We start from the raw sequence: 16,262 nt of genomic DNA on the forward strand, positions 1-16,262 counted from the left end.
AAGCGTAAGTTTCACTAGGCAGAAATTAACATTAGTAAAAGTTTGCTACGAAATGCTAGCGATGACTAAATAAATAACGCTAGCGAAATTTCTATCGATCGGCTGCCGAGACGCAACTTTGCATTTTGATAAATTAGCATATGTACTGCGAATTAACGTCTGACAAAGTGGAGGGAAGTGTGGCAAAGCCTTCCCAGGTGAAAATTTGCCCCTTTAGTGAATTTGCCCCAATTAATAGAAAATAGACATATTTAGTAATTATCAAACAAGAATTAGATATCACCTTTATGTAGCTGTGTCCAATTCTCAATCACACATTGGTGGAGTTCGCCAGAGGAAGGACCCTAGATTGTCTGAAACATGTAGTGCTTATGCATCTTCAATAAAACACTACACTGAATTATGACCAGCTCTCCAGTGGAATTATTGGCTATACTCTGAATATTTAGTAATTATACATATATTGTAAAAAAAAAAATAAAGTTAATTCTTGGGCTTTGATTTTCTGAAAGTTCCATTTGGGGTAAGGTAAGGTGCCCCAAATATTATACCATCATAGTAAACCCGCATGCCTTATCTAATTATTTAACAAAATATACTATATTAAAGGCATTTTATTATCCACATGCTTGCTGTTCATTTACCACACAAGAACTTACATTAAAGGAGAAGGAAAGGTTAAAACTAAGTAAGCCTTATCAGAAAGGTCCATCTAAATATACCAGTAAACCCCCTAAGTGGTGATGCTCTGAGTCCCCTGTCAATAGAAACACAGCATTTCTTTCCTTCTATTGTGTACACATGGGCTTCTGTATCAGACTTCCTGCCTTCAGCTTAAACCTCATTGCCCTGGGCAAGAGCATGCTCAGTTTGCTCCTCTTCCCCCTCCCCCTCCCTTCTCTACTGTAATCTGAGCCCAGAGCAGGGAGAGACTCAGGCAGGAAGTGATGTCACACCATGTTAATACTGCAGCTCCTATCCTAAACAAACAGAGAGTTTCTAGAGCTTTTTACTCAGGTATGGTAAAACATTCTACAGAATAAATATAGCATTCTAGCTTGCACTATTGCAGCCTCTGTAGCTTTCCTTCTCCTTTAAAGTAAGAGTCAACCTATACAAATCAAGGAAATGCCACTGAACATTTTAGTACAATTAAAGATAAACATTTCTTCAAGTAAATTAAGCTTAATGGCTTTTCTGTTGATATTTTTTCTTTTACAGACAGTGCCCTATTAAATAGTGGCAAAGGTTAACTCTTCCTTTACACGTCATGTTAAGCTACCTAAAAGGAATCTAACCTAAACCAAATATTGTTTTCCTGTGCATAAACACTTAAGATTAAACAAATTAAAACCATCAAAATGTTACAGTGATACACCCACGGGGAGGGGAACATTGGGCATAGCTACTTGTAATGTTGGCATCTACTGCAATTAAAGACAAATGTCCTCTTTTAACAGTTCCTGTAGCCCGAATAATTATCTTTAATTACTTGGCTCATGTTCACTTAAAAGCAACTTCCCTGTATTATTGAGTGCTAACTGAAATCATCTGTAAACAGGAATAAATGTTTCCTGGCACTGAACACAGATGAGGCAACTTTTTGAATGCAAATATTGATAACTTTATTTTACTACCATGGATGAAACGTTCCTACAAAGAAGCTGACCATGCAGTATTGAACAGATTAAATATTGTACATGACATAACAATGATCTCACTATTTCTAAAAGCAGAGGAGGTTTTTCTATGCACTGCTATTAGACTTCCAGTATTACGAGGGATGCGGCACACATTAGCTTGGTCACTTCTAGGAGATTCTGCATAAGGCAGGAGGTAAGAAATACGATGCATATTGGCCTCTTATGCATCAAGAAACGTCAGATTTCTCTTGCAATCCAGTCATAATTTATTGGTAGGTAGTGTGCAGTCTAATTGGCAAAGAAGCCACATTATTTATAAAGTATTTATAAATCATACTGGAAGCAATTGGAGACCAGTATATTGTCATATTTAAGGTATTGTGACAAGGTGTTTAAAAAAAAAAAACACTTCTCTGGCCTAAAAATGTACAAGAAAGTGTGCATTAAATTTATATTTTATGGGGTGCAAAGTTTTGCCTAATGGAGATATTGTCAGCCAGGTAATTAAAAGAGAACTAAACCCTTCCAACTGCGCATGCTTCAGCAGGTTCCATGACGGCAAAAAAAAGACCATCATAAGTGACAGAGGATGGTGTCTGTGAACTCTGCCTCACTATTCAGGTCAGGTTTTAAATAGAAGCACTATTCTATGTAATAGACTGTGCTGTGAGGGAGAGGTGAGGGGAGGCCTATGGAGGGTATTTGAGGGTTATAGGGGTTTAGTTCTCCTTTAAAGGAGAACTGAACACCCAATAAGAAAAGCCCCATCCACTAACCCCCATAGACCCCTTTCTGCTTCTTCCCTGCATAATGCATAATTGCATAAAGTGTCTCCAAATGTCATTCACACTTCTCCATGCAAAGTAGCGCAGGGGAGCTCCAGTGCGCCATCTTCCGCATCTTGGGGTAGTTTGAGATGGCCTTTTTGTAATTCGAAACTTTCTGGATAATGACTTTACAGATAACGGATCCCATACCTGCAGTTTTTTTTGCCTGACTTATGGCATGGCTTCTACACATATAATTTCTAGTATACAGAGAAAGAATAGCCTATCCTCATGATAAGGTTTGCCTAGTAATTGATGTTGAAGCCAATTCCCAAACCTGGAATTAGCATAGAAATTATTTAATGACAGTTATTTTGCTTACAGTACCTGTAGACAATCAGGGGAGCAGTCAGGGGCATGCACAGTCTCTCTTGGGTTGCTGTCAGTTGAAATCACATAGCAGCCACTGTGAATCTCCACTGGTCCTTTTCTTTAAATGCAAATGGATGTGCCAAGCAGGCCCGAACTGGCAAACTGTGGGTTCTGGCAAATGCCAGAGGGGCTGCTAAGGTGCCATAGAAAGTCAGTATTTAGTTGGCTGGTGTGGGCTGTTTGGGCCTCTATGTGGGCTGATTGGGCCTCTGTGTACCTGAAATGTCAGGACCTATTTTAATTCTCAGTCCGGACCTGGTGCCAAGTAACTCCAAAACTAATGCAGTTTGAATCCACCCCTTGAGCTATACTGCAATAATACTTCATGTATCCCCTGTGCTATCTTGCAAAGCAAAAAATAACTAGATCATTTTAGAGGCTTTCATTTGAAAGGAGCTGGGCTCATATGGCAGGTACAATGGATTGTTGATGCAAAATGGCAAATGCCACTAATTAGTATATAAAAACAATCAATAAGCAGAACATCTTTCCACCATAAGAGCTTTCTGTTGGATTACGGCAAACTGAAATGAGGGAGTCACAATGAATATAATTCCACATCCAAACCTTATAAGGGCTTATAACTTAATCAGTGTATCTGTTAGCACGTGGACATTGTATTTGTTGAACTATGTTTTTAAAGCAGATGTTTTTCGGGTGATTACAATAAATCATGACTTCACTGTATCATAAACAAAACAATAAACTAAAGATCTAAATGTAATCTTTTCAGGGTTCTAACTTTCCATAACAACATTTGAGAGACCTGTTTCTCCACCCCCTAAGGGATTTTATTCTAATTCATTTTTTTTAAACAGGCACAGACTGAAAACAACGAGGGCATAAGGGTTATATATGAACACAACTGCAATTGTGGATGAGCTAAAGTGAATGCAAATGTTGTTGCTTTCTATTAGAAAGTTACTTGGGATATGGTTTTTTTGTTAACTTTATTTACTTCTCTCTTCCTACTACCTGAATGTGTTTTGTTCTTACCAGCTGGGATTGGCATAAACCAAACCAATCCCAAGTCTTTTAAAGAAAAATCTTTGTGCACTTGGGGGTGCAAAATGTTAGGCACCCCCAAGTGATTGTATTGACTTACCTGAAACCCCAGGCTGGTGCTCCTATCAGCAGAAACTGAACCAGCCCGGGGTTATACCAGTGAGCACCACGGATCGATCCTCTTCAGTCTTCCACTTTCTTTGCGAGGCTGCACATGTGCAGTAGAATGAAAAGCCGAACTTTAACTAAAAAGTTGTCTATTTCGTTCAACTGTGCATGCGTCTGCCCTGGGAAATTTGAAGAAAGAATAAGCCGGAAGAGGATGGCTCCGTGGTGCTCACTGGAATAACCCCGGGATGGTGCAGTTTCCTGTTGATAGGAGCACCGGCCCAGGGTTTCAGGTAAGTCAAGATAACTTTCCTTCTCCTTTAAACTTTGCCCTTGCAGCAATTGGTATGAGATGTCATTGGTGGCCAGATGAGTGACTGGTCATGCCACAGATCAAGAAGCAACCATCTAAGGTTTTTTTTACAGTTTGTAGTAAATAGCTGAAACTATGACAATGGAAAATGGAATTGCCCCATGCAAGCAAAGATTTAAAGGAAGCACTCTTAAGTAAGGTAATTCTGCATAGCTAAGTCAGAAAGTAGTTCCTGAATCTCTCGGCCAGACTGGAAGGACTAATTCGCTGCAGTAGGTGATCAACTCTGTGTTAAAAGTGCCATTCTGAAACGCTGCCTGTGATCTCCAGTGCAATTATTCCTCATGTGTGTAAGCCATTTTTGGGTACAGGCAAAAGTATAAGATCTCTACCCATCATGAAAACGAGCAGGTCATGTATTTTCACCAATAAAGTGGGACATTTCTTGATGGGAAGGTTCTTTAGGGTTGCTAGCACTATCTGACTGCAATGAAGCATAACTTAAACTTCAAATATTAGGATGCTACAACTCATGCTTTGCTCATGAACCTCTGGGCTGGTACAGTAAGTTCAGTATATAAAATACAACAATGAATTAATTGTGCCTTTTCTATTCAAACTGAAAGTTGATCAACGGGACTGATATTTAATGACTGTATTAATGGAAGGAAGTTTGAGCTGTATTTGGATGTTATCTAAGTATTTTTAATATACAAGGTAAAATATAAAAGATAAATATAAACATCCATGGCTCAATCTTTATTGAGAAGGAACCCCTTTACCTCCTGTTTTATGGTTGTATTTTTGTATGTAAACTACATGTTTGATGTAAATGCCCTTCTATCGTACAGCACTACAAAATTTGTTGGGAATAATACCACTACAACTACAGGTATGGGACCTGTTATCCAGCATGCTCGGGACCTGGGGCTTTCCGTATAATGGATCTTTCCATAATTTGGATCTTCATACCTTAAGTCTGCTAGAAAATCATGTAAACATTATATAAACCCAAACGGCTGGTTTTGCTTTCAATAAGGATTAATTATATCTTAGTTGGGATCAAGTACAAGGTACATTTTTATTGAATTTTTTATTGAATTTGAATTATATGGACAAAATGGAGTCTATGGGAGACCGCCATTCCTTAATTCGGAGCTGTCTGAATAAAGGGTTTCCAGATAACCGATCCCATACCTGTTCTAATAATAATCTCTGTGTGCTGGAAACCTCTGAGGAGACATAATTATGATCACATAGTGCAAGACGTAAAGCAACCTAAATCACAGAGTGTTTAATCCTGCCTCAAAATAAAGTAACAGTAAAAGGTTTAACAGTCTTTACTAAATCATTTTTTTAAAAACAGTTCTCGTCTTATTTGATGAATAGTCAGTTTGTTCTGGATCCTAGTGGGCTTCTGGACACTGATTATTCATATGGAGTTTTAGTGGTAAATATTTATCTGCACATTAAAGATGCTTCAAAATATCAATATAAAATGCCTATTTTTAGAGGAAGAGGAGAGTGCACAGATGAGGTTTCAAGCAATCACTAACTCTTTGTCAAGCTTCACAGGAACTGATGGTGTTTTAAGATGTTGTTTATAGAGATTATTGGAGTGATGTATATGGTGATTCGACTGACTACGGTCTAGTAGAAAGAGGACTTTTCTGAGTAGGTGGGATCTTAGATTGAAGGCTCTAATGAATACGGCCCTCTCTACCTCTTTTTAGGGATGCACCGAATCCAGGATTCAGTCAGGATTCTACCTTTTTCAGCAGTATTCAGATTCGGCACGGCCGAACCGAATCCTAATTTGCATAAGCAAATTAGGGACGGGGAGGGAAACTTTTGTCACAAAACTAGGAAGTAAAAAATGTTTTTGGATTCAGTTCAGTATTCGGCCGAATCTTTCGCGAAGGATTCAGAGGTTCATCAGAATCCGAAATAGTGGATTCGGTGCATCCCTACCTCTTTTATAGGTCCTTATTTATATTTAATCTGTATTTTCAATACATATATCCCTTAAAGTACATTGCAGCTCAATGCGTTGGAACTTTATATATGTGATTATTTTATATAGTAATAACTGCAATTTTTTCTATTTTTCTAATCATAGCACACAGCTGAAGATTGCTCTGGGGGAGAAGCTGGACTCAAGGAGCTCATTCTCCATCAAGATAAAGGGTTTGTTTAGTGCAAGGTTACCAGATCATATGAAAAACCAAGGACACTTCTAAAAATGCGGCACTGATTGCATTTAATTGAAGCTTGGATTTACCAGAAGTACTCTAGATTTTTCAAATAGCAATATAGTAACCCTAGCTTTTTGTTGCTATCATTGCAATCATTCCAGACCTTTTTTCTTAGCATGAAATAGAACAGTGAAGGCCAGAAGGGCTATTTTCCAATATGTGGCTTAGGTGGGACACATGGATTTAGTAAAATCTGATATGTTAAGGCGTTTTTTTAATAGAACCCAGGAATGCTGCTATATGTGGGAAAACTTATACATCAATTTGTATTTGATACCACCCACTCTGAACAAAATTCTCACCCAAGGAAGAATTTCTTGGAATTGCACACATTACATATTTAAGCAAATCAAACAGTTTCTAAATAACCACCAGACCTTGGCTGCAGTTTGCAGTCAGCCACATTGCTTAACATGTATTATGCTTAAAAAAATAACATACTGTATAGTGAATATTCATGTGTTTTTATTAGAGCCAAATATGCTCCAAAGGAACAAGTGCATGACAACATACACAGCCATATATGAAAACTGTTAATGTAAAAAAGGGACTCTCTCTATCTCTCTCTCTCTCTCTCTCTCTCTCTCTCTCTCTCTCTCTCTCTCTCTCTCTCTCTCTCTCTCTCTCTCTCTCTCTCTCTCTCTCTATATATATATGGATATGATTTTTATAACTTTTCATGCATTTACTGTAGCTAACATTCACTAAACAATTGCCTATGACAAAAAATTTTGCCTGTTTAATAAATTATAATTTTAAGTCATGTCAAAAAGTGTTACAGGTGAGTCACGGGTTGTTGTGCTGGAAGATGATATAGGTATGGGATCCGTTATCCAGAAACCCATTATCCAGAAGGCTCCAAATTACAGGAGGGCCATTTCCCATATACTCTATTTTAATCAAATACTTCAATTTTTTAAAAATGTCTATGTAATAATAAAATAGTACCTTGTTCTTGATCCTAACCAAGATAACATAAATCCTTATAATTTTAAGACTTTCAATAAGTCATGTCAATAAGTGTTATGGATGAGTCATGGGTTGTTAATCTGGAAGATGATATAAGTATGGGATCCGTTATGCAGAAACCCATTATCCAGAAGGCTCCAAATTACAGGAGGGCCATTTTCCCATATACTCTATTTTAATCAAATATTTCAAATTTTTAAAAATTTTCATGTAATAATAAAATAGTAACTTGTACTTGATCCTAACCAAGACAAAATAAATCCTTTTTGAAGGCAGCACAATTCCTGTACCATCATAATTTCATGTTGAAATAACATCACTTAGGAGAAAAAATTCTGTGAAAACTCTTTCTACTTGAACAAGAAGTTAATTAATTAGCAGAAGCATATCTACAGGACCATGGGCTTCCAATGAAGGATTTGTCCATCCTCTTCGTCACCCACAAAAATACATTCTCCTTAATCACCACTAGCTTATTATTTTTATCCATACCCCCGATACATGAATTTTGATATTGTGCACCAACCCTGTTTGATTCTTTATACCAATTTTGCTCCCTCCCCCAGGCCTCGAGTCCTGGTTGTAGTCACAACACTTCTACTCCCTGGAGCACCTGTGTGCTAGTTACTAGGAGTGGTATTCCATGATTGCACAAGCTATAGATTGCTGTACACTTTTTACCTGGGACAGTGTCTCGGAAATAATATAATAAATAGTTATTTGGGGCTTCTTCATATACATACCCATGATTTTAGAGAACTGTCTAAAAGATTACATCTAAGACTGTTATTAATACTTTAAAATATTGTATATACAGAATTTTGCACGTGTTTAAAATGCAGAGAGAGAGCGAGAGTAAATTACAAAATTATATTTTTATATTCTTTATACATCATTAAATAGTCTATTAATTGCTTTTGTACATAACAATAAGCAAGCCCAATATCTTTCTAGAGTAACATTTCCTATTAGAAAATTGTCTTTCAATTCACTACTGTGCCGACTGTGGTGGAATTTTCCAGCCGTTAAGTATTTCTTCATTTCAGATAGAAAAAGGAATGCACTTAAGATTATATTACACTATTGACGTTTTGACTTCTTGAAAGTGGTGGAAGTATGGAACAATCACACTGATTCTCTAATGAGCGTTTTGCATGGTTAAATGTACTAACATTGTAAACATACATCATTCACTGCTGAGCACAGATATTCTATACAAGTAGAGACTGAATAAAACATTTGTTTCCTCTTTGGAGTAAGCGATTGGTGAGCACTGTTTCATGTGACTCCAAAATCCTGATTAAAAAGCTACATACATTTTTCCATATACAAAGAATAGAAAACAATAGTTCATATGGCAGAAAATGCAAACCAGATTTAATAACAACCAAAAAAAAATCTGTAATTGAATTGAAAGTTGAAACTTTTTGTTTACCTGAACATTTTGGGATTTGTACTGTACTATCTCTTTGGTCAGTTAATATCTTGTTTTTTTCCCCCGACATGCGCTTTAAAAACCCACTATCTACATAAGTAAGGCTTCGAATAATGAAGTGCTATAAAACGCATATTTTGTATACAACATTTTACATTTTGGCCAAATGTTAGTCCAATGTTTTTCTTTATACCCAACATTTTACATTTTGGACAACATGTCAGCAAAACACATGCTTGAATGCTTCAACCCACATATATTCCACTATGCTCAAATAAAAATATATTTTCAGAGTGATATGGTATTAAATAGAAATGGCTCTATACAATGTAGTTATAGTATTATATATAATAACTCAATAGAAATACTGCAGTCCGCTTTAACTTTTTTAAACACTGTTGCTAGCATGGCCTGTAAAGCATTCCAATATATCGGGACACTTGTCTCAGTCATGAGAGAGAACTGGCAAATGGATTCCTTCATGTTTTATCATGTAGTTAAAATGTTTGCAGGCCTTTAAAAATGTCTCTTTCCCAAGGACAGGAAGATCCATGGAGACAGTCCGGCTGTGCGCATATGCTGGGTATGGAAGGTGAAGACTGTATTACAGTCAATAAGAGAACAGATGCGCAGAGCTCAAATACAAAGAACCGTCTGAAAGTGAATGAAAATGAAAACACCGCCAGCAGGTTTTTGACTTCGCTGACACTCTGCGGATTTGCTGTAAGAAACAGCCACCATCATTTGTTATCTTCGTTATTCAGGAGCGGGGCTAATTGATGCTGTCCTTGTGAATACTCCTGTCGGCTCCATAATAATTTTGCTCATGGTTTTTCCACTGGATACTTGTTACATTCATGGGAGCCGTATTAATATGTGTCTTAGACTGGCAACAACAGCAAAGGCATGACTGTTACAGAAAAACAAAAAGGAAAATTAAACATCAAATGTGTAGAGAAACTGGAAAATCTGTGCTACTGATACCTTTACTACAGTTTGAGGCATCCTTCCAGCACTCTTGTATATAACGTGTGCTAGATTCTGATTTCTCATCTGCTTTGTTTGTGCTGGGGTTGGGGATAGAGCTAAGACTTGATAGGCTAATGAAACAGTGTGTCCATCCTGTAAGATATTTTTATTAACCCTAGTCTGCTGAGGAGGATATACAGTATGAATATTTTTAATATTATAATGATACAGTCATATAACAAACTGGAGCATGCCTCAATCACTTTTTTTTGTAGGAACTTTTCTAATAAACTTCACAAATTATGTTGCTCAATATGTGTCAGTTGACTATTGCTTTGTTGCTTTGTTTGCTACTTTCTAGTACAGGTAAGTGATCAATTATCTGGGAACCTGTTATCCCGAAAGCTCAGAATTATGGGAAGGCCATCTTCCATAAACTACATTTTATTCAAATAATTCAAACTTTTAAAAATGAAATTCCTTTTTGTCTGTAATAATAAAGCAGTATATTGTACTTGATCCAAACTAAGATATAATTAAACCTTATTGAGACTATTTTATGTTTAAATGATGTTTTAGTAGACTCGGGGTATGAAAATCCTAATCCGTTACCCAGTAAACCCCAGGTCCCAAGCATTCTGGATAACAGGTCTCATACCTGTACCATTTGAAAGGGTCTAAATCTGTTAAATGAGCATTAGAATTGGGAAATCGTTTAGTTTTACTAATTAAAGCAACATGAGCGTTTGCGCTGATTCTTGATATCATGTTATCAAAGAATGTTCATGCAAAACGGGTATGTAAAATACACTTGGGTAGAAAGTAAGTAAAATAATATTAAAAATCAAATTTCAACACTGACATTTGCTGCGTTGTGCTGCGCTGTCATTTAAGGAAAATATTTAGGCATTAAATTAAATTAAATTAAATTAAAGCCCAAAGCTTATTTTCTGTTTTGATAAAGAAATTTTGGTCATTTCCAGACTCAGCATGTTAACTTTGGTCAGTCTGCTTTTGGATCCACTTCATATCTAGAGCTTCCATGCATATAAACATGGATTCAGTTGCAGTAAATCAACTGGTAATCCATTATAAATATCATTAAGTATGATATGGTAACATTATACATTCTACATTCCACTATATATTACATTTCTTATCCTTTGCCTGAGGGATAGAACATGGTGCTGGAGAGTTTACAGGTGCTGAGGAAGAAACTTGATCCAAACCATGTTGTGTATTCTGTAATAAAAAAAGACCGCTGGCTGACGATATGATTCTCCAGAGTGATACTAGCAATAATTTGTGAAGGTTGGTGGGTCTGGTGGTGCCTAACTCTGAGTGAGGAGCCAATCATACAAGAATAATGGAAAATATTATCACCTGCATTTTATTATATTATATACCGTTGCAGCCAATGAAACCGAAACAGTAACACAAACCCCGCTGAGCTTATTTCCCAGAGGCCCAAACAGCCCCACAGGCCCAAACAATAGTGACTGTCTAGGGCATTTTACAGCAGCACCTTGCACTTGGTAGATTCTACCGGCCAGGGTTGCCACCTGGCCAGTATTTCATCAGTCTAGCTAGTAATATACCAGCCAAGACCAGGACCATTTTTGCAAATTTGTCTTCTCATTAAAGGAGAAGGAAAGCTGCGGAGGCATTTTATTGCCAATAGATTAGCTGCAATAGTGCAAGCTAGAATGCTATATTTATTCTGTAGAATGTTTTACAATACCTGAGTAAAAAGCTCTATAAACTCTCTGTTTGTTTAGGATAGGAGCTGCAGCATTAACATGGTGTGACATCACTTCCTTTGAGTCTCTCCCTGCTCTGGGCTCCGATTACAGCAGAGAAGGGGGGGGGAAGAGGAGCAAACTGAGCATGCTCTTGCCCAGGGCAATGAGGTTTAAGCTGAAGACAGGAAGTCTGATACAGAAGCCCATGTGTACACAATAGAAAGAAAGAAATGCAGTGTTTCTTTTGACAGGGGACTCAGATCAGCATTACTTTGGGGGTTTACTGGTATATTTCGATGGACCTTTCTGATAAGGCTTACTTTGTTTTAACCTTTCCTTCTCCTTTAAATGTGACCTGCTTTGTCCATATATACAGTAGCTCAGCCCCTTCCTCTCAACATCCTGACTCCACCTCTATAATTGCACAATTCCACCTCATCTTGGTCCTGTCTCCGCCTTTTATGTCATTGGCCGCCTTTTATGTCAGTAGAAAAGTTGGCAGCCATATCTACAGATAGACCCTTCACCAGAAAGTGACAAAGAACCGAAGCACAGAAAGCTGCAGAGTAAAACTTTGATTGGGTAATGGGTGTTGTAACTTTACACATATGCAGCATCCCTTTGAATAAGCTCCCACAAATTAATTCTAATTATAGGCATTCCTTTTCCTCTAATAGCTTCACATAAACCAAGATTTCTATTGCATCATTCAGAAAATGGCTGTTGAACACAGTAAACGTCAGACTGATATACTGAGTTATATGAATGTTTAGAATATAACACGCATACCATTGTGGTGTGTAACCGTATAGGACGATTATATAATGACGTTTTAAACAAAGCCACCAAATATTATTCCATCTTCGCTAAGGATTTGATCTGTAGTCCAGTGTAGTACAATGTAGTAAATGTCAAGCACAGTAGTATACACATACTTTAGACATATTGATGACATATTGTGTGCCATGCTCATAATTTTTCAAGCATATATGGTAATGTACAGTGTTCAAGAAATATGTGTAATGTACAGTGTCCAAGAAGTGTGTAAAAAGGAGAATGGAGTCTTGTTTCGCAGTATAACTGTTTGATATATATAAACAATTTTGAAAAAGTCCATAAAATATTGTTATAGGTTTATATCACATTTACAACTATTGTTACTTTCTAACTTGTAATAAGAAAAAGACCCTGTCACTGCCTACAACACATTTGAATCAGTAATGCAAATGAGGCAGACAAATATCATAGAACCCATTAAAAAGAAGTCAGTTGCCCACAAAAAATCCATTGGTTGGATTAAAAGAATGTATAAAATCATATCCTTCTTTTTTTAAGCTTTTGCGTGTGGTTGTCTCCCCAGACTTCTCCTGCTGATTACATAGTAATGGCAGCAACGCACACTTAGAACAGATCATTCCCACTTGGGCCAAGACTGTGAAGGGACAGTATGATGTTAGAGAAGTTTTTGCTTTTGGGAGTGTTTTAAAGTTAAAATCAGTTAAAGTGAATATATATATATATATATATATTGATCCCCGACATTCTGTAGGTAATATTGACAGGCATTTGAAATATTTTGACTGTGATCCTGTGACAGTTGGACACAATTGAGGGATGTGACTATCCCAGATTTCTGATACTCGGTACAGTGGAATTATAGCCTGACACTTACGTGTACGGTGATAGAACCATATCTCTAAAAAGGTTAATGGACACTAGCAATCTGGCAGTGTTTTTTTTTTTTTTTTTTTTATATACAGTACTGGTTGCAATAGAAACCTCATTGGTATTTGGGTTGTTTTAAGTTTTAACGTTCTGGATAAATCCTTATTCCAGTTTGGGGTTATACCTTAAAGGCATCCATGACAATCCAGCTTATTAAAAAACTTATTTTTAAGCTAAGAGTCTTTTGTATAAACACTTGTATGCGGATAATGCCTTGATGGTCCAGTATGATACATTTCATTTTTTAAAAATGTGGTTAACACTTTTATACCCTTTTTTATACCTTGTTGCACACGTTTTTTATACCTTGTTGCACACGATTTTTATCATATATCTATATGTTACTATTGAGTATTGTATTGTAATTGTCGCTAAACACTATAATGATATGTCTGTTCACTGATATGAATATTTAATTGACACTCTATACTGATTGGTGGAATTTTGTATTTATACATCATGTGGTGACCATTGGGTGTATCCTGACGAAGGTTCAGAAAGAACCGAAACGCGTTGATGTGGGGCAGTTTGTAACACTCCAATAAAAGACATTCTTTTTTCATCAGAACCGTGAGTGCTCCTATTTATATCTATTTAATTCTTCTATGAAGAGCACCCGGGAATCGATTGATTGAGGGTGAGTGCCGGTGAAGCATCTGTTTATATATATATACATATGCACTTTGCCAATAAGGACCTGTTCACTTGTTTGAATTTAATCAGGAGCTAAACATATGTATTGTGCAAATAACGAACATTGTTCTTACCTGGAAACAGTTTTTAAATTTCTTGCTCACAAAATAGAGAGCTATGGGATTGATGCAGGAGTTGAGCGCTGCTAGATTAATACTGATGAAATCCATCACCAACAAAAAGCTAAAGAACAAAACAAAACATGCATTCATTATTATTTTCAGTATTGCCTCTGCAAACCAAATCCACTAGAAGAGCAAACACAGCCTTATACAGAATGGTTTAAATAGGATGGTCACTTTAACATTTTTGAATAATGAATTAATTATGTGTTATGTTATTACCAATACCTAAACACTTTAGTTATCTTTTAAAGGGGAACTATTGCGAAAATGAAAATTCTATGTAAGCTTCATTATAATGAAATAAGAAACGTCTTTCTCTTCATTCTGTCTTCATGCAGGAATTGGGTGTCAGATAATCATTGACAGTTAGATCCAATATATCTTAAAGAGGGGCTCCTTTTGCCTAGAAGATATATTAGAGCTCACTCTATTAAAATCACCAGACATCATGTCTCTCTACATGCAGCATTTGTGCAAAAGGCAGTTATTTTGTTAGATTCTGTTTGTACTGGAATCAGTTATTTGATTGAGCTCTAATTCATCTGCTAGGAAAGGGAACCCCACTATAAAGCTGGCCATAGATGCAAAGATCTGATCTTACAAATCTCTGTTTTGTACGATTTTCAGGCCGTGTGTGGAGTGTCCCGACATTTTTCGTGCAATGGCGATCGGTCATTCAGACGATCGGACAGGTTAGAAAATCTCTGTTGGCTACCAATAATATCTCTGCATGTATTGTTGATCTGACAATATCAGTGGGAGACTGTCACTAGCTTTTGTCGGACATTACTATCGTATGATTGCTGTCAGGGGCAGAACATCATCTATTATTTTACTACTTTATTTGATCTGAATGGTTAGTCGGGAGCACTAATGTGAAGGTAAATCTGCACGTCTAATGTTTTTAGTAGGTTTAATAAAAAGGCTCTTCTGTGACAAACCCCAGGTCAAGAACAATCTGCATAATAGATCCCATACTTGTATAAGAGTTCGTAGTCTTTCCCAACTGCATTCATCAACTCCATTTTGTTTATTTAATTACATGAAAAATACTTACCTGAGGAGTTCACAACGACTAGGATCCAACTCATTGTAAATCGTATTCTTAATAATTCGGCTGAGATGTAATGGGAACCAGCAAAGAGCAAATATTACTACCAGGCAGAAAACAGTCTTTGCAACTTCACGACGCTGTGAGAAACATTAAGCAGTAATTAATACCAGAGAGAATGTTTATAGTCCATGTTGTGTATAGAAAGCATACAAATGAATTCCAAATTACATTTTCTAAAAATCCCACAGAAACTGTAAATAATCTTGTATAATAGTGCTGCATGGTTGTTCCAGCAGTTTAATGCTGTTCACAGCTTGTGCTATCATGGAGATCCCAGGTAGTATGTACTCACTGTGCAACCAAAGTGAATGTGCTATTGTCAACTTATTGCCTAGCCCTTCCTCTATAATATGCACATATCTGTATATAGATTAATACTAGTCAATAAGGAAATAACAGTATTTTCAATGATATTTCGTAGCGCTGTTGTACAGTAGCCATAACCCTGCCAAGCAGGACTTTACCCATTCAAACAGTTATAAAAAAAATTGTATTCCAGCCAGTTGAAGTTCTAGAAATGCATGAAAGCTTTCAAGAACAAACAAGAAAAAAATGCTAAAAGCCATTAATCAATGTGTACATCTGGTGTTGTGCCTCGTCCCTTGCTGAAGCACAACAAAATTCCCAGCCAGCTTTTAATTTGTACTTATGAAAAGTTGCGTCCGAATACATACAAACGCAAGAGTTCATCAACGTCCTGCCGTTATAGAGTTACAGCATTATTTACCTGTTTGAGGTGCTCGCTAAGAGCAATTCTTAGGCTTCCTTTCCGCTGGTGTAGCATTTCACAGGTCATCATGGTATAAAACACTCCGGTACAAGCCAAAGGCACACAAAAGTATAAACCAAACAGCCACCAGTCTTTTGCATTTTTGTAGAACTGAAAAGAGAAATCAAGAATTAACCAAAACACTTCATATTCTCATGTCACCACTACTTCTCCGTCTCTCGGCTGCTCTTTGGCCAT

The 16,262-nt window shown here is 36.9% G+C and overlaps 1 protein-coding gene across 1 annotated transcript in view; it reads right to left on the reverse strand.

Moving 5' to 3' along the window:
* Positions 1 to 8,847: 8,847 nt before the first annotated feature.
* Positions 8,848 to 16,262, reverse strand: part of ednra.S (endothelin receptor type A S homeolog) — a 58,209-nt gene continuing 50,794 nt past the window's right edge. Inside the window, 4 exon segments of the mRNA NM_001097688.1 lie at positions 8,848 to 9,837; positions 14,131 to 14,239; positions 15,239 to 15,372; positions 16,023 to 16,175. Of these exon segments, the coding sequence (NP_001091157.1) occupies positions 9,700 to 9,837; positions 14,131 to 14,239; positions 15,239 to 15,372; positions 16,023 to 16,175 (534 nt within the window). The 3' untranslated portion in view covers positions 8,848 to 9,699.

This window comes from Xenopus laevis, chromosome 1S (genome assembly GCF_017654675.1).
Source record: "Xenopus laevis strain J_2021 chromosome 1S, Xenopus_laevis_v10.1, whole genome shotgun sequence".
Classification (NCBI taxonomy): Eukaryota; Metazoa; Chordata; class Amphibia; order Anura; family Pipidae; genus Xenopus; species Xenopus laevis.